Genomic DNA, 22,412 nt, shown 5'->3' on the forward strand with positions numbered 1-22,412 from the left:
ATATATTAGAATCAACACTAGAAAGAATATTTAGATTTTTTAAAACAGGATTTTTATTACCTATATCCATGATGACTAAAGGTATATGTTGTTTATCATCATTTATGCTTTTGTGCATACAGTAGTTTCAAAATACTTGGAAGCAGTTTACTGTTGAAATGGCATTCTGTTATTTAGTGTTGTTCTAGAATCAGGTTAGAGTAATCTTAGTGCCTTTTTTTCATGCTATGATTTGTTAAGAGGATGTTTTTGTCAAAAGAAAGTATTGTTTCATTTTCTTATGTAAGATTTAAGAGATGTTAAAAACTCTGAAAATTGTTATGTATCAATTAAAAATATCAATGTTTTTAAAAAAGATTTTATTTATTTATATTTAGACAGAGTGGAAGGGAGGGAGAAAAAGAGTGAGAGAAACATCAACATGTGCTTGCCTTTTACGCACCCCCCACTGGGGACCAGCCCACAATCCAGGCATGTGCCCTGACTGGGAATCAGACCAGCGACCCTTTGGTTCACAGGCCAGTGCTCAATACACTGAGCTACACCAGTGAGGGCTTAATGTTGTTTTAAAGTTGCCATTATTGTTACTTAATACAGGCTTAGAAATGTTAAAAAAAAAATAGACCATAAAAATTAGAATGAGAGTAAGAGAATCAAATAATCATCTTGTTTCAAGCTATACCCACATTCTTATTTACTTATTTATTTTAAAGATTTTATTTATTTTTAGAGAGGGAAGGAAGGGAGGAAGAGGGAGAGAAACATTGATGTACGAGAGATATATATCAGTGTGTGATAGATACATTGATTGGTTGCCTCTTGAATGCACCCGACTGGGGACCTGGCCCACAACCCAGGCATGTGCCCTGATTGAGAATCAAACGAGCAACCTTTCCATTTGCAGGCCAGCACTCAGTCCACTGAGCCACACCAGCCAGGGCCTCACATTCTTATTTAAAATATGATTATAATAAAATTGATTATTCTTGGTAAGGTTTATATATGGTAAATTTTTAGAAAATTTAAAAATTGAGGAATAGAGTATTCTAATTCCTTTTTTTTTCTAACTCTGAGAAACCCAGAAAATCTTTTTGTTTCAACTGTCACTGAAACTTTTCTAAGATATCTAAGTTTATTTGTTGTGTCATAGCATATTTGCTATGTAGAGAACATAATTTGGGCCGTTTCTGGGATCTTTTAGTACTTTGGACCCATCGCTTTTTCATTGTAATTGTTCATTGCACTTTGAATGTAATCTTAGCAACTATGAATGGCTATGGATTTTAGCTGAAAAGGTGGTGGAATTGGGAAAACCAAGGCAAAGTAGAAAAGTTAAGTTATAGACTGAGAAGATAAATAAAAAAATCTGCAGGTATGCAGATATGTAGAAATCTGGCTATACACATAGATATGAAGTATAGGACAAAGAGTCTGGTCAGGCAGTAAAGGGAAAGGACATCATAGATGTCACAGAGCCAAGTTGAATACATGGTCACAAGTCTAACCAGGCAGGCAGGATAATTAAGAAAAACTGATGGATAAAGAAGGTGGGGAGGAAAGGGTCTTGAGTCTGGAACAAGTTGAGTCATGATTTAAAAATATATGTGTATTTTTGCTATGAGATGAATTACTGTGACGATATGAACAGTCGGGGACCCATTGGTAAAATGAAGTTTATGTCCAGAAGTGAGAGCTAGGACTGACAGGTAAGACCAAATCCGGATATTAGGCCTATACAATATGTAATCTTTTACCAGGAAAGGAAACTGTGGTTCAGAGCATTTCATTTGAAAGTGATTTTGTGAAGGAGGACTATTCTCAGTTGCAGTATGTTGAAGCATTCTTAATTAACTTCCACTCAGCTGACTCATCGGGTAACTGACATTTCCCAGTTTTTCTGGAAAATGTTATTTACTGTTGCCCAAAGCATAATGAATACACGATGAATTCTCTCCATTAGCAGATGTTCTCCGGTATACCTCTGCACTTCTTTCACCTGTTCAGCTATACACCCGGAGTTGCAGGCGTCAGTAACCAAACCTTATGTGAGTGGTACTTATTATTGTAATTATGCGATTTAGTTAGGTAGTTTATAAAGTTGAGAAGAATTGCAAAACTCCATGAGGATTCTGCTTCTCAAATTCCTGGTCCACCTGTAGAAAGACAAATTTAACAATATAGATGGCTGGTATGATTTATATATGATACTCCAATTAAAGACTAGATCTTGGCTTATGTAATTAAGTTAGAAAATGACTGTACCCTTACTATGTATGTTTTAAGTTAAAGTACTCAGCAGTATGTATGTTTCCTTCCTTTAACAGATTTTTAAAATAATTAACTACTAATTCTGATTATGTTGGGTAAAGAGCAGTTCTATTTTATTTGAAGATATTGATGAAGCTTGGGACCTAGTCTTGTGGACTTACAGTTTATTTTCTGAACTTCAGTTCAGTTTAGCAAGTAATCGTTCTGTGTGAACTGCTTCACTTGCTGGGGACATAAGATTTTGCTTTCAATTAAGTTCAGACTCCAAAGGGGTTGATAATTATGTAAACTCATGACTACAATTTAATACGAAGTATAGGCATTTATTTATGGAGTTATGGAGTACAGATAACAAAACAATTCAACATTTAGGAAATAAAGTTACAGCTTTGTGAAATTCAGAGAAAAGGTCACATTTGAGTTTGATCTTAAAGGATGAATAAGAGTTTACTAGGTAGAAGGAGAATGGAAGAACCTTTGTAGCAAAAGACCAAGTCACAGAGATACAAGGGTGCTTGTTGCACATGTTGGAGAATAAGCATGTAATCTGTTACAGGTAGACAGAAGTGGGGAATGACTAGAAATGAGGCTTGAAAAACAGACTAGGCTGTCAGGGTAAGAATTTATTGTATGATCAAGTGAGCTAGTGGGACAGTGTGGTAGAAATGTGGAATAATGACAGGAGATACTCAAGGCTGGAAAACCATTTTTAAGAGGGGAGAGGAGAGGGAATTTCAGGGGAAAAGGGGAAGAGTTTACAGGGAACAAGTATAAAGGACACATGGATAAAAACTAGGGGTGGGTAAAAATGGGAGGAAGAAGGGGAGGGCTGGGTGGGTGGGTTGGGATGGGAGTAAAAGATAGAAAATTGTAGTGCAACAACAATTCAAATAAAATAAATAAATAAAATAAAATAAACCATGACAGTAATTTGGATGAGAAATAGTGTGAGCTTGGCATAGGTAGCAGGGGTAATAGATAAAGGTGATGTTTTAGAGATTGAATATTCAAGTGACTATTTTGATGTAGGAAAGAACAGGCAAGGATAAATTAAAGTAATCTGACCTTGAGCAGTTGCATGGTGTTCATCAGGAAAATAGAAGCTGGAGAACAGACAGTATTTTCTTTTGTTTTGTTAGGTGGAAAGTATAGAAATGAGGGAAATACTAGTTTGAGCCTTTTTAAGTTTGTTAGATGTGGTTCTACCACTTCGTTGTGTGTCATTGTTCTGATTATAGTGGCATAAACTTCCTTTAAAAGTCTTGCTTCAACATCTGTTTACTTGGTGTTTTATTCATGCTTTCAAAGATGGTTAGATGTTTGTTATTTCTGTATTGGTTATGTCTGTGTTAATCAAAAGTATAAAATGTTAATTAAAAATTATTTTACTGAATTTATTGGTATGAGATTGGTTAATAAAATTATATAGGTTTCAAGTGTACAATTCTATAATACATCATCTCTATATTGTATTGTATGTTCACAGTCAAGTCTCCCTTTGTCACCAATTATTCCCCCTTTACCCTGTTATACCTCTTCCACCCCCCTCTGGTAATCACCATACTTAAAATGTTAATTTAATAAGAGCCAGACTGAGTTCTACTCATATCATCTCGTATAATAATTTTTATAACTCTAAGGGAGACAGACATTTTTATCCCTATTTTACATATGGAGACGAGGCAGAGAGAGCTGAAGTATTGTGCCTAAGATCACATTGCTAGTAAATAATGGAACCAGATTTTGAACATAGTTTTTTCTGACTTTCAGAGCTCATGAAAGTGCTTATTAGTGTTTGAGAGTAGTTAATAGCCTGAGTCTAGAACATGGGGTGCTGATTGGTAGAAATGTGGGAGGTAAGAAAAAAAAAAGTAGGTTGTGGCCATATTTTGGAGGATCTTACGTTTGAACTTGATCTTACAGGTAGAAGGGTTCCCTTGAAGATAGTTAGGCCTAGAATGAGAAATAAGAGTTGTTATGGTGGCTAAGGAATGAGCGTTTGAGTATTTATAAATTGGGGACTGGTCATTTTGTTATATAAATTTCATGATGAATCCTTTGAACATCACAAATGTAAAAATTTAAAAATTTTAGAATTTGAATAATGGTATAGAAATTACAATATAAAGGGCACACATGAAGATGATCTTTCTTATAGAATTAACAATAGGCTCTTTTTTGTGGTTATGGCAATCTAAACATAAAAATTCTTGTTCTTTGGCCCCAGGGATTATCTCAAAGGTTTGTTCTTAGTTTCATAATAAACAGATTATTCTTTTGGTGCAGGGTATTGCTTATTTTAAAAGGGTGAGAAAGTCCTGAGGGCTTTAATTATAAATTCTAGATGTCAAAAAGACTTTAAAATTGTTCTTAACATTAAATCTTTCAGAAAACACAATAGGTTTTTTGTTGGCTTTTAATACTCGACCAAAGACAGGTCAACATCTGAGCTACACCAGTAACCAGATAAAGGGGCAAATGATTGCATAGAAAATTATCTTCTATTTCTTTTTCTTCAAGGCTATTATATCACAACCTGATTCATTGTGGCATGAATGAGACTCACTTCATCTGGAAAGTTTTTAAAATAGTAATTCACTTTTGTTTCTCTTCTTCTTTTTAAAGGTAGAGATTTGTATTATTTATGATTATGATTCACATCTATTATTGCTATTACCTTTGCTTTCTAAATTAAAAATGAAATATACAAATACATTATTTTGATTTTATTGGAATTTATCAAAGTTTTTAATAAGCATAAAAGAAAGAAATGTACAAACAGATTTCACTTAGAATTTAACTTTACCTATTTCTGGGTTCTATTTAAATATTTTTATTTATTTTTAGAGAGGGGGGAAGGGAGGGAGAAAGAGAGGAAGACAAACATCAATGTGCAAGAGAACCAACTGGGGACCTGGCCTGCAACCCAGGCCTGTGCCCTGACCAGGAATTGAACTGGCGACCTTTGGGTCTGTGGGATGATGCCCAACCCACTGAGCCACACCAGCCAGAGCATTTCTAGGTTCTATTTAATGGAAAGTTTAAGTCAGTAGTACTTTATCTTAGCTTGCTGATAAACTGATATTTTTTTCTTAAATTGCTCTAAACATTCTGTTGAGTTCAACATAGGATATCAAGTTGATTACCTTTACTTCTCAGTAGGTTCGTACCATAAGGAACTAAGATTATTTCTATAATTTTAATAGGTAATTTCTATAATCTGCTTATTTTGCCATCTGTATCATTCAATTCTGTAATTATAAAGGTCATTTCAATTAAATCTGTAATTATAAAGAGAATTATAAATGTTGGCATTGGTTTATTTATTTTTCCTCTTGTGATAATTCAACAGATATTTCTTATACTCTTAACAGATGGGAAGGCCCCCCACCCCTTTTTAATAGACTTTATTTTTTAGAGCAGTTTTAGATTCACAGCACAATTAATGAGAAAGTACAGAGTTCCCATATACCCTATACTGCACAGACTCCTTTACTGTAAACATCCCCCACCAGAGTGGTAAGTTTGTTGTAATTGATGAGCTCATGGGGACATTGTCCAAAGTCCATAGTTCACATTAGGGTTTACCCTTGATGCTGCACATTTTATGGGCTTGGACAAATGTATAATATCATGTATTCACCATTATATTGGATTAGCCAGAAAGTTTTTATGTTTTTTTCCATAAAATAAAGGACACATTTTTCATTTTCACCAATAACTTTATTGATTTGGATATTTTGAGTATGTTGGCTATCTCCCCCATGGTATAATGTTGATTGTTCTCAATTAATGTCTCAATTTGATTGCTATTGACTTCAACTGGTCTACTCAACTGTTGAGTATCATCCAGAGAGAAATCTCCAGCATGAAACCTCGCAAACCACTTGTGACATGTTTGGTCAGTCACAGCACCTTCTCCATACACTGCACAAATCTTTTTTTTGGTGTTTCAGTTGCATTTTTACCTTTCTTGAAATAATAAAGCATGATATGCCAAAAATGTTGCATATTTTCTCCCATCTTCAATATTAAAATGGCTACACAAAAATTCACTAATGTTGGTAAGTTTTTTTAATGCATGCTGATATGACAGCTGTCATAATACATTCTAACAAAATTGTTTTGAATGAAGTTCAAGACAACTAAGCACTAGTAGAGCCATCTTACGGAAAAAAATCAAATGAATTTTTTGGCAAACCCAGTAGTATCATACATAATAGTTCCACTGCCTCCAAAATTCTCTGTTTTCTGCCTATTGTCCTCCTTCCACCCAACTCCTGGCAATCACTGATCGTTTTAGTTTTTCTGTAGTTTCGCTTTGTCCAGAGTGTCATATAGTTGGAGTCATACAGTATGTAGCTTTCTCAAGTTGACTTATTTTGCTTAAATAAGTAAAGTGTATTTACAGTTACTTAATGTCTTCTCATGGTTTGATACCTCATTTCTTTCTAGTGCTGAATAGTATTCCCTTGTCTGTATGTACCACAGATTACTTATCCATTCACCTATGGAAGGACAGCTTGTTTGCTTCCATGTTTTGGTAATTACGAATAAAGCTGCTGTAAATATTTGTGTGTAGATTTTTGTATAGACATAGTTGTTAACAACATTGGCTAAATACCAAAGATTGAACTTGCTGAAATTAAGTCAAATGCTGGATATAGTACCTGTCATATGTATTTCATAAATTTTGATTCACACACACACACACACACACACACACACACACACACACACTCTGTAGAGGTCACATAGGCATACAAATGAGGGAAAGCTACTCTGGTTGGAATTGCTTGGTCTCTCTTCCATTTGCTTCTTGAAGAGACTTTGAAGAATTTGCAGAACTTACAAAGCAGAGATGGAAAAGGAATGTGGAATGTGACAGATAAGTTTGGAGTTTTTTTTTCAAGGCATTATGGATGCAGAAGCAATGAGTGAACTTAGTGACTTATAACTAAATGACATAATCAGAACTTTGTTTTAGAAGGTTAGGTGGTAGCTGATTCCATTCCAGTTTATTTCTTTAATAAATATTTTTCAATAATTAGCATAGTGTTAAATATTGTTTAATGAATGACATAAGGATACTTTTGCTTTTTGCTATTATCATTTCATCATATAGTGTTTTTAAAAAAATATTTTATTTATTTATTTTTAGAGAGGGAAGGGAGGGAGATAGAGAGAGAGAGAAACATCAATGTGCGGTTGCTGGAGGTCATGGCCTGCAACCCAGGCATGTACCCTAACTAGGAATCGAACCTGCGACACTTTGGTTCGCAGCCCGCGCCCAATCCACTGAGCTACGCCAGCCAGGGCTGTGTTTTATGTTATTACTTTAATTTTATGTGTGTAGGGGTGATCTCTCTAATAAGAATGTTTGTTTTTGAAAGCAAGATGTTCTTTTGTATGCTCACAACACCACAGTGTTGGGAATCTAATAGATAATCATTAAATTTTTCCCCTTTGCTTTTTCCCCTTATCTCTGGGTGATATAGAGGTTGTGAAAAATATGATTTTTGAGTGCAAGATGAAGTAAAAGTAAAGAATGCTGTGTATGTGTGTACAATCATGTAAAGTAGAAAGATTTTTATGTGAGTTGTAAATAATGTTTTCAACATTTATGAGTGAAGGAAGTTATTTCTTGTTGGGAGATTGGGGAGAACCTCATGGAAAAGTATTTGGGCAGACACTTAAAGATTGGGTATATTTGCAGTAGTAAGAAAAGGGGGGTCAAGCATTCTAGGCAGAATGGTGTGATCAAAGGAATTGGAACAGAAGTGTGGGGATATTTGGAAAATGAAGAGCTAACTAGTTTCAAGAGAGGTCTTAATTCAGGGGCGATGAAAGTAGTTATAGCCAGGTTGTTAGTTTAGATCAGAGCCAGTAGTTGCATCCAGAAGAGTTCTGAATTCTAAAAGTGTTTTTTTTTTTCCTAGTAAAAGAGGAGATGACAGAGGTAGTATCGTGATGGTAGAGGTGGAAAGTGATATGAGTATGATTCAGAAATGTTAGTCTGGCAGTATTGTATATTATGGATGGGGTTAGTGTATAGGGTAAGATGAAAAGATCCTGGAGAAAGGAAGTTTAGTCAGAGATTATTATAAATTATTCAAGGAGAGTACAATAGATCCCAGCTTGGTGCATTGGCAGGGTAGAACAGGGCAGTTGTAAAGAGATTTTGGTGGTAGAATCTGCAGGATTTGCCAGCTAGTGCTTGTAGAATGCAAAGGGGAATGGATTAGATGAGTGAAGTGTTAAGTCTTGGTGTTTTAGCCTGACAGTCCTATCATTGACAGATAAATAATTAAGTAGATAAAACAACTAGGGTACATTTACACAATGAAATATTGCTTGGCCATAAAAAGAAGAAAGTTTTATCCTTTGCGATAGTATGGATGGACCTGGAGGACATTATATGCTAAGTGAAATAAGCTAGTCAGAGAAAAAAATAACACATGATTTCACTCATATGTGACATCTAATGGACAAATTGGACTAACAAGCAAAACAGAGACAAACTCATAGATGGAGAGCAGGATGACAGCTAAGAGCAGGGAGAGAAGGGGATGTGGTGGAGGGATTGAGCAAAAAGGAAAAAGGACGCATGGACATGGATGACAGTGTGATCACTGTTGGGGATCGGGGGCTAAGGGGGCTAATGGTAATGGGGAAAAAAAGATGGAAAAAAAAAGAATTAAGTGGTTGCAGATGTTGAGGATGGTGGAGGTTGTGAAAGATTGTTGGATTTGGTGGCTCAGTAGATGGCCTGATAAGTACAAGGAGTAAATTGTAAGTGGTTGGGAGAGACAGTAGAATCAGACCACATTAACTAATGGATCACAGTTGCTTTTCTGAAGGCCAGTGCTAGTTTGGAGCCGCCTTCTCTGTTTTGTGTTGGGTCCAGAATGTACTTTCTGGAGAATACCCTACACTGCATCCTAGCCAGATTCCCTGGTTTACTGAAATTACTACTTTCTTTGCTATTTGTAGTGAAAAAGTTGGAGAAGAAGTTAGAGGGCTCTTGTTTCTCATTTTCTCTGTGTCTCCCAGAGTTTTTAAATTGCATATAATAGAATTGAGAATTGCTTTTGTTTTTCTATATAGCTGAATGAACCTGAATTTTTGATGTTCTGAAGTAAGTTGGCCTTTTGCAGAGATAAAAATGGATGAGATTGGTCTTTTGGGTATGCTTGATGGCCTTACTCAACAAATGGGTAGCCCCATTTTAGGCCTCCGACATTACTTTTCAAATCTTACAAGACTCTAATCCCAAAGTCTAAAAACAATTTTAGATGGTTGTTAGTTAAAAGAGGGAGTGGGATGGGGAAGGAATTTGGAGGAACACGGAGTAGAGCAGTTATTTAGGACAGATCAAACCTATTTATAGGATAAACAGCAGGAAGCAGTGGTAAGTAACTGAAAAAGGGGTAGAGGAGCTAGTAATGGATGGAGAAAGATTGCAGAGGAAACCAGGGGAGGTCTGAATTGAATTATGGAACAGGATAATCTTAATGATTTGGATCCTTCTTTAGAAAGGCTGATGCTAAAACACTGTAAGTAGTGGGGCAGTGGGGCAGTACTTTATAATGTGAATTTATGTATACCAAAGTTTTTTTCTTGTTCAGAGTACTATAGCAACTTCCTGATTTATATCTGTAAACTTAAGAGGGAGTAAAGGTACTTATAATTCAAATTATTTTGAGTTGGAATTATTAAAAGGCAGGTCTAATTCATTGAAAATTTATTAGCTATCATAACATGCCTCAGCAGCTTCTCTTACAACATTATTTTGGTGATAATTTATCCTTTACCTTTCTGTTAAGTTTTAGCTCTTGTCTCTTTCATATTTTTCTAGATCTAGACTAGATGGGAAATAATTCAAGCTGTGACTAGCCATGTTGGAGACCATTCACGTATCAATGAAACCTGTTTTTTCAAAATATAAATTATATATGACATTTTTTTCCTTTTGGATATTTTTTTGTTGTTTCTGGAGCACAGATTCTTTTGAAGATTGATTCTGACCAGTGTAGTAGATTGATTCCATACTTACTCTTTTTATTTAAATTTTAACCTTTCTTTTTGTATGCTTTTAAAATTAGAGTAAGGACTATAAAAATCAAATTTAATGTGATTATGGCACACACATATTTTGTCATAGTCTGACAGTTCCCTTATATTTGACTCAGAAAACATAATTGTTGAACTAGAGCTAGTCTCTAAAATAAGTAGTAGGTAAAAGGACACAAATAGAGCTGTAAGGAATTAAGAAGTCATTGAGATGAATATTTGGTTTTTGCCTACTTAAGATTTTATTAAAACTATATTTCATGTCATTATTTCCTTTCTGATGTAGTTTTCAACTTGACCAACAATGTGGATTTGGACAACACCAAAAAGAAAATGGAGCTATACCAAAAGGAAAACAAAGATGTCATTCAGAAAAATAAATTAAAGCTGGTTAGTTGCTAAGTATTTTCTTCTTTTGTTTTAGAAATGAATGCTTGTACATGATTTCTTACCTGGGTTATTAAAATATTTTTCTAACTAGTTTTCCTGTCTTCAGTCTTGAACCCTGTTGATCTTTATCTGCTTCTAGTCATTTTTCTAAACTCAGTTCAAATTTCCTTAATTCATCCCAGTTGCTTTAGTATGGCACAGATTCCCTTAGTATGTATGGTGCCATAGACCTTCCATGTCTGCTCTCTGCTTTCCTGTCCCGCTGTGTCAAGAGCTTTTCCCTACCCTCACACTTCATGACTTGGCCACACCAAGCAATCCAGTTGATTCATGTCTTTGCACCTTTGTTTTTTGTGTCTAATGGCCATTCCACTCTCCAGTGGCGGTAAGTACCTGCTATTTCAGTCTTAGCTCATCCTACCTATATTAGTTTCCTAGAGCTGCTCTAACAAATTATCACAAACTAAGTGGCTTATAGCAACAGGAATTTATTCTCTCACAGTTCTGGAGGCTATAAGTTAGGAATCAAGGTATCATCAGGGCTATGTTCTCTCTGAAATCCCTAGTGACGCTTCCTTTTTTGTTTGCTTTTTGTTTTTTATTTTGGCCTCTTCTAGCTTCTAGTGTTTGCCAGCAACCTTCGGCACTCCTCTGGCCTCTGCCTTAGTCTTCACATGGCCTTCTCCCCTGTGTGTCTGTCCAGATTTCCAGTGGACCTGGACTTGCTTACCTATGCAAAGACCCTATTTCCAAATAAGATTCCATTGGCAGGTACCAGGGGTTAAGACTTCAATGTAAGGAAACCCTAGTGCACTGTTGGTTGGAGTGGGGATTGCTGCAACCACTGTGGGAAGCAGTGTGGAAGTTCCTTAAAACATTAAAAATGAAATTGCCTCATGACCCAGTAATTCCCAGCAATTCTGGGAATATATCCAAAGAAAGCCAAAATACTAATTTGAAAGAATACTCGTATATGCATCCCTATGTTTATTGCAGCATTTTTTACAGTAGCCAAGATATGAAAGCAACCCAGGTGCTCATCAACAAATGAGTGGATAAAAAAGCTGTTGTTCATACACATAGTAAAATACTACTTGACCATAAAAAAGAATGACATTTTGCCTTTGTGACAGCATGGATGGACCTCGAAGGTATTATGCTGAGTGAAATAGGTCAACAAAGACAAACACCATATGGTTTCACTTATAAGTAGAATCTAAAGAATCAAATAAACAAACACCGTATTTTTCAGACCATAAGACGCACCTAGGTTTTAGAGGAGGAAAATAGGGAAAAAAATTTGGAAATGTAAAAAATGTGGTAAAATATTTAATAACATAAATAATATAATATTTCACCAATGTAAATGTAAAGCTACATTCGGACTGTAAGACGCATCCCCATTTCCTCCCAAATTTGAGGGGAAAAGTGGGTCTTACAGTCCAAAAAATATGTTCAAGAAGGATGATTTCAGTGGTAGGAATTGTCAGGGGGATTTCTCAACTTTATGCCTGGGAAAAAATTATGATGGTGAACCTCAAAGTGGTTGAAATTTGGTGCAGGGGAGCTCTTAAATGTGGAGTCTCCTCTTCTCAATTTTCCTAGGCCTCTGAACTCTCTGATCCGTGCAGGAAGGTGAACCTGGGATGCTTCTGGAATTTCCAATAAACTACTGCCCTCATTCTTGTTCTAATCACTCACATCATCATTTCTAACCTACTCTGAAGGTGCTTTCACACAGTCTATTCCTCTGACGGTTTTGATCTGTCAGAAGCCTGTAGCACTCTAAAAGGCCATTTGAAAAGCCAAAAAGAAAGATGTACAAATGGCCCACAGAGAGGTCACATGCCTTTTAGAAGTCCCACAGGTAGAAAATTGCAGTTAGTCTTTTGAAACCCTTGTCCAGGCAGAACTTGATGACTAAGAGTAAGATATTTGAAGAGATGGTTTGATTTCCCTCTGTGAGGCACTCTGAAAAAAAAATAAAGACATTTAAGTTGGAAAAAAAATGACTTCAACATATGTTTTGTGAGGACACATCCAGACCACAGCCCTCTGAGGTCTTTTCCGATTCTACTTGTCTTCTGTCATCTCAAAAAGAATTTACCTCTCTATCAATTCTGTTCCCACTGTACCTGTGTATATACTTCTCTAACACTTGTCATACTTAGTTGCTTTCGTGTCATGCTTTATTATTAAGCTAATCTTTTTCTGTTTGGTGGGGCTCCAAACCAAGTAGTTTATTTTTCCAGCCCTACTACCTCAGCCTTTAACCCTAACTTTTTATGTTTATTCCTATTAATCCATCCTACTAGATCAAATTTGAATTCTCCACTAGAGGAGTACTAGAGGAGGAGAAGTTTGTAAAATTGTAGAGAGAGATGCTAGTAGCACTTAGTGACTCACTTAATTTAAAGGGAATGGTGGAGCGGGGGGAGGGATTAAATAAGGATAACTTTGCAGTTTCAGCCTGAGTTGACTGAGATACAGGTATGCATTTAGCAGAATAGGGAATATAGAGGGTGATCAATTTTGGGAGACCAGATGCTTAACTTAATTTTGGATATACTGAGTTTGAATTATAAGTGAAACATCTTTTTCCAGGAGAACTTTGTTTTTTGGGGGGGGAGTTTATTGTATGAAATTTAAAAATCCAATGAAGTGTTTTAAATATTTTACATTAAAAATACTCCTTTGTCTAAGGTCTCTGTTAATTTCTATATTATTTTAGTGATCCACAAATTTATTATGTTCTCTCCCCCCATTCCATATTTACCTTCAGGTGCCTTAAATTCACAATATTCTGTTGAATTAAAACAAAAGCATCACAACATTTTCAAGAGCAAGAGCCAAGGTTTTAAATGGTTTTAAAATAAAGCCATTCAGATTTTACTACATTTTTTATTCATAAGACCTAAAGAGCAAAGACTTGGTATAATACTGTGTTTAAATATGAGTTAGAGTTGGAATAGATTTCAGAGCTGAGAAGTATTTAATATTGCTGAAGAACTTCATAAAAGAGGAATGAGTAGACCTGTAGTTAGTTCTGTGTACATAATAACTTTGAATTTTGAATTTTCCAGTCTAGAAAGAGGACTCTTGGAATTTACATGCCTGTATTAGAAAATAACTTCATTTTTAAAAAATTTACCTTAATGAATGCTTTTTGGAACTCTAGCATCATATAGACTTATTTTACCTTGGAAAAAAGAAGCTAGGTGCTGTGATAAGTTTTCATTATTTTATATGTTTGGGAAATTATTGCTATTAAACCAGTCTTTTTTTTTTTTTAAAATATTTTATTTATTTATTTTTAGAGAGGGAAGGGAGGAAGATAGAGAGAGAGAGAGAGAGGAACATCAATGTGTGGTTGCTGGGGGTTATGGCCTGCAACCCAGGCATGTACCCTGGCTGGGAATCGAACCTGGGACACTTTGGTTCCCAGCCCGCGCTCAATCCACTGAGCTACGCCAGCCCGGGCTTAAAACCAGTCTTTTAAATGAAGCATTTCAGTCAGTAGTTCTGTGTGGAGATTATCTGTTTGTTATTGTCATGTTTTTTATTTTGTTTTGTTTTCCTTGTTAAATCCTCTAAAATGAATGACTTGAAACTGTCTGTAATCATCATAAATAAATTAACCCACTGTTAAGCACAGTTCATATAGTTCTGCAACTGAGCTTCATATACTTTGTTTAGGTGTTTGTTTAGTGCTAGATGTCATTCTCTTTAATAGTAACATGTCTGCATGGAAGAAAATGGATTTTAGTTCCTTCAAAGTGGAATTGCTATGCTGTTAAACAGTAAGTGACCAGTGTGCTTTCTGCTTTCAAAAAATGTGGTATGAGATTGATGTTGGTTACTAAATTTATTGCATACCACATATAAATGTTTCTGTTTTAGACTCGGGAACAGGAGGAATTGGAAGAAGCTTTAGAGGTAGAACGACAGGAAAATGAACAAAGAAGACTGTTTGTACAAAAAGAAGAACAACTGCAGCAGATTCTAAAAAAGAAGAATAAGCAGGCTTTTTTAGATGAACTGGTTCGTATTAATGCTAATTGTGATAAAGTCATTAGTCTTCAGGGTTTGTATTTCTTATGTGTTATGCTGGATAATGGCATTTAAATGACATTCCTGCAGTCTGTGCTGGTGTATTCAACTTCTATTCCTTTATTTAAAAAAATTGTCAATATCCATCTTGTTTTCAGAAGTGAGAGTAATACAACTGACATAATCCAGTGTATGTTAATAGATTGTTTACATGCTTCTAAGTTTACTGACTAAAACACATTTTTTTCAGAGTAAATTTTTCCTAATTAATACGGGTTTTCTAATTGGCTCATTTTCAGTTATTTCAGCTCCTTACTGAAGTTTATAGTGGCTCTGGTTACTCTGTGAGAACTATATTTCATATTTTAGCGTGAAAAGTAATTAAAAGTAGTAGTGGTGTTTTGCAAGTCATTGGTGTTTTCCAGAAATTAGCTCCTCAAGTAGTAGACATTGTTAGATAATAGCAATGATAATAACTAAGGTTTATGAAGTATTTCATAGATTTCATGTATTATTTGACCCTTATAACCCAGTGTGATACTGAATAACTAGAATATCATCCTCTCCAGGTAGGTCTTTTGTATTCGTCTCTTTCTATTTCTGCCCAAATAATTAATTTCCATGAGGTGTTTAAACACCTAACTCCTCAGTTTAGTTGATAGACTGTTATTTTGTGATCAGGTACAGGTATATGTGTATATTTTTTTATTATACTTTTGCCCCAACAACATTTAAGCCAGCTAACCAAGAATAAGGAGAGAAAGCGAGGTTATTTAGAGTTGGGTGAGAAAGTAAAGGGAAAGTAGTGGTAAGGACATTAATGAGGCTTAGACAAAAAATGCTTATTATCATAAACCATATGTACTTTGAGAGGAATGTAAATTGGTTCAAAAACAGTGGCATATAAAGTAGAATATGATGTCTTCCTTAGCAACTTCCATTAATTTTTCTTGAAACTGTTAAGTGACAGATAAGGCTTTAACCTATGAAATGACACATGTTGTGTTTTATAGTTTTTGTGGACATATAGTTTGTGAGAAATTAAAACTTTTAATAAATCAGTGAATATTGATGTTGTAATTATTTATTGAAAGGTTCTTTCCCTTATAATTTTATACAAAGAGGAACACACTTGTCTTCGCTAATGCTTCTCCTCTATACAGTCAATTGAATTAATTACAAATACAGAACTTAGACATAAGATGAAATTAAACTTTAACATTTTAAAGATGTTTCATCTAATGTAAAGAGTTTTTAGATTTTATCTTGAGGTTAGGTAGCTTTGCATAGCAATTATACTTGCATATTCTTTTAGTCCTCAAAGTACTGTGTTTTGTTGCCTCACTGAGTTGCTGTTGGTATGAAGCTCCCTTTTAAGTCAGTGGGGCACGGAGCAAGATGTGAAACTGCCACTGTTGTACATTGTGTATAATCTGGAGTTAATATTGGTTTTTGTGAGGACCACCCCCACTTCCTGTTTTCTTCACCTGCAAGTCATTACTGCACATACTTTCTTCACTGTTTAGATCATATAACATGGTAGTTAAATAATTCTTAGCAATTTACTGTATTCATTAGAACAATTAATTACAACATATTGGTTTAGAATACCAGTGAAGGTTGAATTTCTGGTTTCCATTTTAAAATTTATTTTAAAGATTGTTTTTTACTTTAATTTTTGAATATTTAGGGTTTTTTTTGTTAAAATGTTAACAAATGTATTCCTTATTGACTAATTGAAAGAATTCATTCAATTTTTTATCCTCCTGATCCTTATTAAGTAAAAAAATACATTGTATTTCTTTTTCTACGAATGTTGAGTTACATTTTATTTAAAAAAAGATAGCATTGGCATTGGTAAATATGCCTAGAAGCTCAAATCTTAGAATTATTTTCTGATTCTAATTTAGGCAATAAGCACTACTTACTAGAATTTTTTTCCTCCTTTTTTAAGATTTGGTCCTTGTACTAAAAGTCACTTTTTAAATTTTTGTAAAGCATTGACATTATATTATACTGTACATGACAATTTTAATGTTATGGTCTTAATGTTTATGACTTAGTATTTACCATAATATTGCCTTAAAAAGTCCACTTATTTAATCCTAACTGTAAATTCAGGGTTTTTTTTTTTAAATACTTTGGAAAAAGATTTTAAAGCAGGTCCTGACTTAGTAAATCGTTTTATATTCCTGTTTGAAAATTCTCTTCAGTTTATGTCTGAAATTTTGTATGGGCTAATATTGCTGTCAAATGCAGTAGCTGATTTTTATTAGAAATATTGTTTGCCAGATGGCTTGCTTAAAGTCAGTTAAAATAATCTTTTAAAAATGGCCATTATAAAGCTTTTAATGAGTATTACAGGCAGTCTTATTAAAATTTCTTTAAGTATCAAATAAGGTACCTTCAGGCAATTAATGTAGGTTAAGGAACCTTTCAAGGTAAAATGGAAAGCTAAGAAGAATGAAATAATTTGAAAGGCTGAATCTGCATTTTATGTATTCCCAAGAGGATGTGTGTTTCCCATGGTTTATTTTACTCTATAGATTTTCTGTAGTTGTTAGAACTCCTGCTTAATTCTAGTTTAACATTCACAAAGATTTTCAGCCTCCAAAGTTTTTAGTGCTAAAAGGGAATAAAGCAGATTTGAGGTAATTGTATGCTGTAGTGTCAAAATTGGTTTTAGATTCCTAGAATGTTTACTTATATTAAATTTCAGCTGTTTACCAAGACATTTTAATAGTTCGGGCCTTTTATGTGAAAGTGAAACCAGGCCAAAATATTGATTAGCAGGTTTTTTAAGTGAACACATTGTCTTGCTTTTACAGAAGAACATTTACTTTTTAAGAGTAAATACCAGGTATGCAAGAGCATTTGAATTCACTTAGAGTATAAATTGGGAAGCAATGTTTTAGCTTCTCAGCCAAGGAAATTAGTTTTTTATATATGAAAGATAGTAATAGATTTTAAGAGATATTTTGGGTTATAGCCTATTTAAAGTGTTCTATAATTTTACATTTTTATTATAAAATTCTTAATGGAAATCTAGAATAACTGCAGAGACTCATAGCAGTGCTGTTACTAATGCATTACTACTGTTTTGTTTCATTGTAGAATATGAAAGATATTCAAGTATATTCTTATAGTAAGTTTCATTCATTCTCCATTATTGCTAAAGCCAGGTCGCAAGGGGTTTGCTTCTTAATAAGGTTCTATTTTAGAAATAAAATGTGTCCTTTCATTTATTTTTAAAAGATTTAATCTTTGTAACACGTTGCTCTTGCAGAGCACTTCTGTTACTGTCTTGAGGTACAGATTTATTCTAGGACAGTTCTATTGAAATAAATTAGCTTGTTATTTGAATTACTTCTGTACTAGAACCCTAAGACAATTCCTTTAACTATATTCATTAGCCACATGTGTGCCTAAAAAATATTAAGTTGTTAGATTTGGAAATACAATTAGATTCTGCTATAAGTTTACCCTACTACTACGAAGTGTTAGCAATATAGGGTTTTTTTTTTTAGTATTAAATTATGGGTAGTTACTATTTTAAAAATTTGTAGGCCATTTGAAGAATATGTTTATTTTTGTAAGTAACCTTGATATAGGAGATCAAAATGCATTTGTGCCCTTTATTTTTGTTTACAGAAATAGAAAGTTGTGTGTGTGTGTATGATCTCAGGCTCCTGAGCTCCTTCTGCATGTTTCTGTGTTCTTATTCAGTTCACAACTCAGAGAGGAAAAAGTCGGGATATCATTTAGTTTAGACTTTAGCTTCACAGCACTTTACATGTAGTAGAGCTTCATGTTAAACAGGATAAATAACAACCTACATATAAGAATTAGTAATTTGCTTGTGTTATTAATATGTGTATGTACAGATTTGTGTGAATAGTGGCCCTGGTTTAGTATCAACATATTAAAAATATTGATTATAATTTTGTTAAAAAAATTAAACTTCACTTCCAAAAATAAGTCAGTAAAAGAGAAAATAAATGTACTTTTGGTTGTACTTAACAATCATTCCATTGTGCAAAACAGCAAGGATCATTTCCAAACAGCCTCAGGTGAAATCTAATGGGAAACAATTTCAAACTGGTCTGAATTCACTGCTACAAAGAATGTGTCTTAGATAAACATCTGATCTAAGTTATAGTACTTTGTACTACTCTTTTTGTGATTAGCTTCTAATTTTTTTATTTTAATAAATATGGTTGGCATTGCTAGATGAAATAAGACCCTATTATATTTTCTTTAATGTGGATTTTATAAAAATAATTTTTTGCAGGTTTTGATTTATGAGTGTAAAACAGCGTTTTCTTATTATGGAATGTTAAATTTTTTTGTAAAGTGTTCTCCATAAAGTGAATATTTAGGTTGACATCAAATGCTTATGGAAAGGCATAATTTAAAATAATGGACCTGTTGCTCTTTAAGTTTTTTTTTTTTTAACTTTTATATTGCATGTTAACTTTTCTTACAGGAGAGTTCTGATCTCCCTGTTGCTCTACTTTTGGCCCAGCATAAAGATAGATCTACCCAATTGGAAATGCAACTTGAGAAACCTAAACCTATAAAACCAGTGACATTTTCCACAGGCATCAAAATGGTAAGCCACATTTTAATCTCTTGTTTGAAAGATATATTTCAAGGATTGCACTTTATAATTTTATATTGATTTCTACTGATAAGTGGAAAGTTTTAGGTGTTTAAGAACAGTGTCTGATCTAGGCTGGATGTCTAGAAAAAAATATACACAGTGTGTGAGAAAGGGGAAAGTAATAAATAATTTTCCAAGTATGCAACACAATTTTGTTATATATAATAATGGTTTGTATGTGTTTTCTTAGTCTACATAAAATTTTAAGTTTATAGTGTAGGAAAACATTTCTTAAAAGAAAATGCAGATTTCTGGTTTCTGGAACATCATGTAAGAAGCTTGGAAGAAGTTGCCATTACATCCTTATAAGTAAAGCTTGGAAATTGCCACTCCATCCTCACACTGGAAAAAACAACTTTTCTTAGATCCATAAATGAAGAGAGGTCACAAGGCTAATTACTGCTCTGAAACTTGGAGAGGCTGGTAGAGAATACAGAGAATCACAACTTACTAGAATCACAACTCCTCAGCAACCTTGCAGGGAACCAGTGGTGGTGTAGGGAAATCTGAACTGTCATTGACAAATTGTGGAGGCTCAGTGTGGATAACTCTGAGAGTTAAAACTCCAGAGGGCACCAGACATTGGAAGGTCCCACACTTTTGTTCTACCTCTTGTATCTCTACCAGGTTCTTTCAGTGATTATTGAGAAAAACCCCCTTGTTCTTCTGGCAGATAAAGGGGAAAAGGAACCGTTTTGAAGTAAGAGTATTCTGTTTTGCTTAAGAAGGCCTTCTCTCAAGAAACTTTTCACCAGAGCTTAACCTGCTGGGGTTTTATCAGAGCCTAATTGATGTGGGGGAAGAGAAATACCTAACTCTAGCTACTCAAGGCTTCATATGTGAAAAAGAAATGCACAACTTTAGACCATCTTTGCAGTTCTGACCCACCTAAGAGGAGGAAGATGGACTGAGAAGCGTGTGTGAAGTTCACAGTCCAGGAGCACTGACCCTCTAGAAGACTGAGACCTAATCTTGTGACTATAAAATGCTCTGCCATCTTTCCTTACCACCAGAGTACTGAAGGCTTATTTATAGCAGTGCCTTTACCCAGTGCATCATTGTCTGGCTGTCAAGAAAAAATTATGAGACACACTAAAAGACAGAAAACACAGTTAGAATAGATAGAGCAAACATAAGAACTCGGCTCAGATATGGCAGGGCTGTTGGAATTATCAGACTGGGAATTTAAAACAACTGTGATCAATATGAATAAAGTAGACAATATGCAGGAGCAGATGGGCAATGTAAGCAGAGAGATGGAAATTCTTAGAAAGAACCAAATAGAAATGCTACAGAGAAAAAACAAAGAAAAATCAAGAATGTCTTTGATAGACTTATTAGTAGACTGGACACACCTGAGGAAAGAATCTTTGAGCAAGAGGGTATATCAGTAGAATCCTAGAAAACTGAAAACCAAAGAGAAAAAGACTGGAGAAACAAGAACAATATCCAAGGGCTTTGGGACAACTATAGAAGGTGTAAATACATGTAATGGGAATACCAGAAAAGGGAGAGAAAGGAGCAGAAGAAATATTTGAAACAATAATGACTGAGAACTTCTGTAAATTAACATTAGATACCATCGAAGATCCAGGAAGCTCAGAGAACATGAAGTAGGATAAATGCCAACCCCTGCCCCACATCTATGCATATCCTTTTTAAGTTACAGAAAAGGAAAAAAATCCTGAAGGAGCCAGAGGGGGAAACAAACACCTTCCCCAAAGAGGAGCAAAGGTAAAAATTGTATCTGACTTCTTAGAAACTACACAAGCAAGAGGAGAGTGGAGTGAAATATTTAAAGTGCTGAGACAAAAAAGCCACCAACCTAGAATGATTTACCCTGCAAAAATATCCTTTAAAAGTCAAGGAGAAATGAAGATTATCAGACAAACAAAATTCAAGGAAGTTTTTTGCCAGTAGACCCTCTTTGCAAGAAGTGTTAAAGGAAGTTCTTTAGAGACAAGGAAAATGCTGTAGCTAAAAAACAGATCTACATAAAGGAAGAGCATCAGAGAAGAAATAAATAAAGGTAAAAATAAAACCTTAATTTTTTGTACTTAATTGACCTAACAGGTAACCATTTGTTTAAAATAATAAGCAACACTGTACTTGACTATCTTTACTTATGTATGTGTGTGTATGTATGCTTATGTATGTATTTATGCTTATATACACACACATACATGCTTATTTATAAGTTAAATGAATGACTGATAATACAAGGAATAGGAGGAAGCAGTCAGAATTATTTGATTTATGGATATGTGGGAACCTGGATAGTATAAAATATTCATGATTAGTTTTAAAATTATAAATGTAGGAAGTATTAATACATTTTCAAATGTGAAGAAAAACACTACTAATTAAGAAATTACCAGTGCTTTTAATTAAGAGACAATATAGTACAGAGGGAAGAAAATGGGCATGGGAAGACTCAGATAAAATTGGATTAAACTTCAGCTTCACTATTTACTAGATGTATATCCATGGGTAAGATTTCACTTTATTCTTTCTGAGTATGTTTTCTCATTGGTAAATTTGAGATATTTTAAACTGTATATGATTATTTGGAGTATTACAACATGTGTGTATGTATATATAAAAGTAGGTAAACATTTTTAGGATTCTTGAATTTGAGGGGATTTTATGATACATTTGGAATTTTGATACTTCTGTAAATCTGTGGTATTGCTGTGACCATGGTGTTTTGTTTTGTTTTAAAATTTATTTATGTTTATTTTTTTAAAGATTTTGTTTATTTATTTTTAGAGAGAGGGGAAAGGAGGGAGAAAGAGAAGGAGAGAAGCATCAGTGTGTGGTTGCTCCTCACGTGCCCCCAAATGGGGACCTGTCCCACAACCCAGGCTTGTGCCCTGACTGGGAATGAAACCAGCAACCCTTTGGTTCACAGGCCTGTGCTCAATCCACTGAGCTACACCAGCCACAGCCTAAAATTTATTTTTAAATG

General features: G+C 34.4%; 1 protein-coding gene across 1 annotated transcript in view; it reads left to right on the forward strand.

Annotated features, from left to right (window-relative positions):
- Nucleotides 1-22,412, forward strand: part of MNAT1 (MNAT1 component of CDK activating kinase) — a 166,607-nt gene that overhangs the window by 42,284 nt on the left and 101,911 nt on the right. The window contains exons 4-6 of the mRNA XM_045822770.1: nucleotides 10,628-10,731; nucleotides 14,632-14,772; nucleotides 19,268-19,393. Coding sequence (XP_045678726.1) covers nucleotides 10,628-10,731; nucleotides 14,632-14,772; nucleotides 19,268-19,393 — 371 coding nt within the window. The remainder of the gene's footprint in view (nucleotides 1-10,627; nucleotides 10,732-14,631; nucleotides 14,773-19,267; nucleotides 19,394-22,412) is intronic.

The sequence above is a fragment of the Phyllostomus hastatus genome, unplaced genomic scaffold (genome assembly GCF_019186645.2).
Source record: "Phyllostomus hastatus isolate PE091 unplaced genomic scaffold, TTU_PhHast_1.1 phas_scaffold_501, whole genome shotgun sequence".
Taxonomy (NCBI): Eukaryota; Metazoa; Chordata; class Mammalia; order Chiroptera; family Phyllostomidae; genus Phyllostomus; species Phyllostomus hastatus.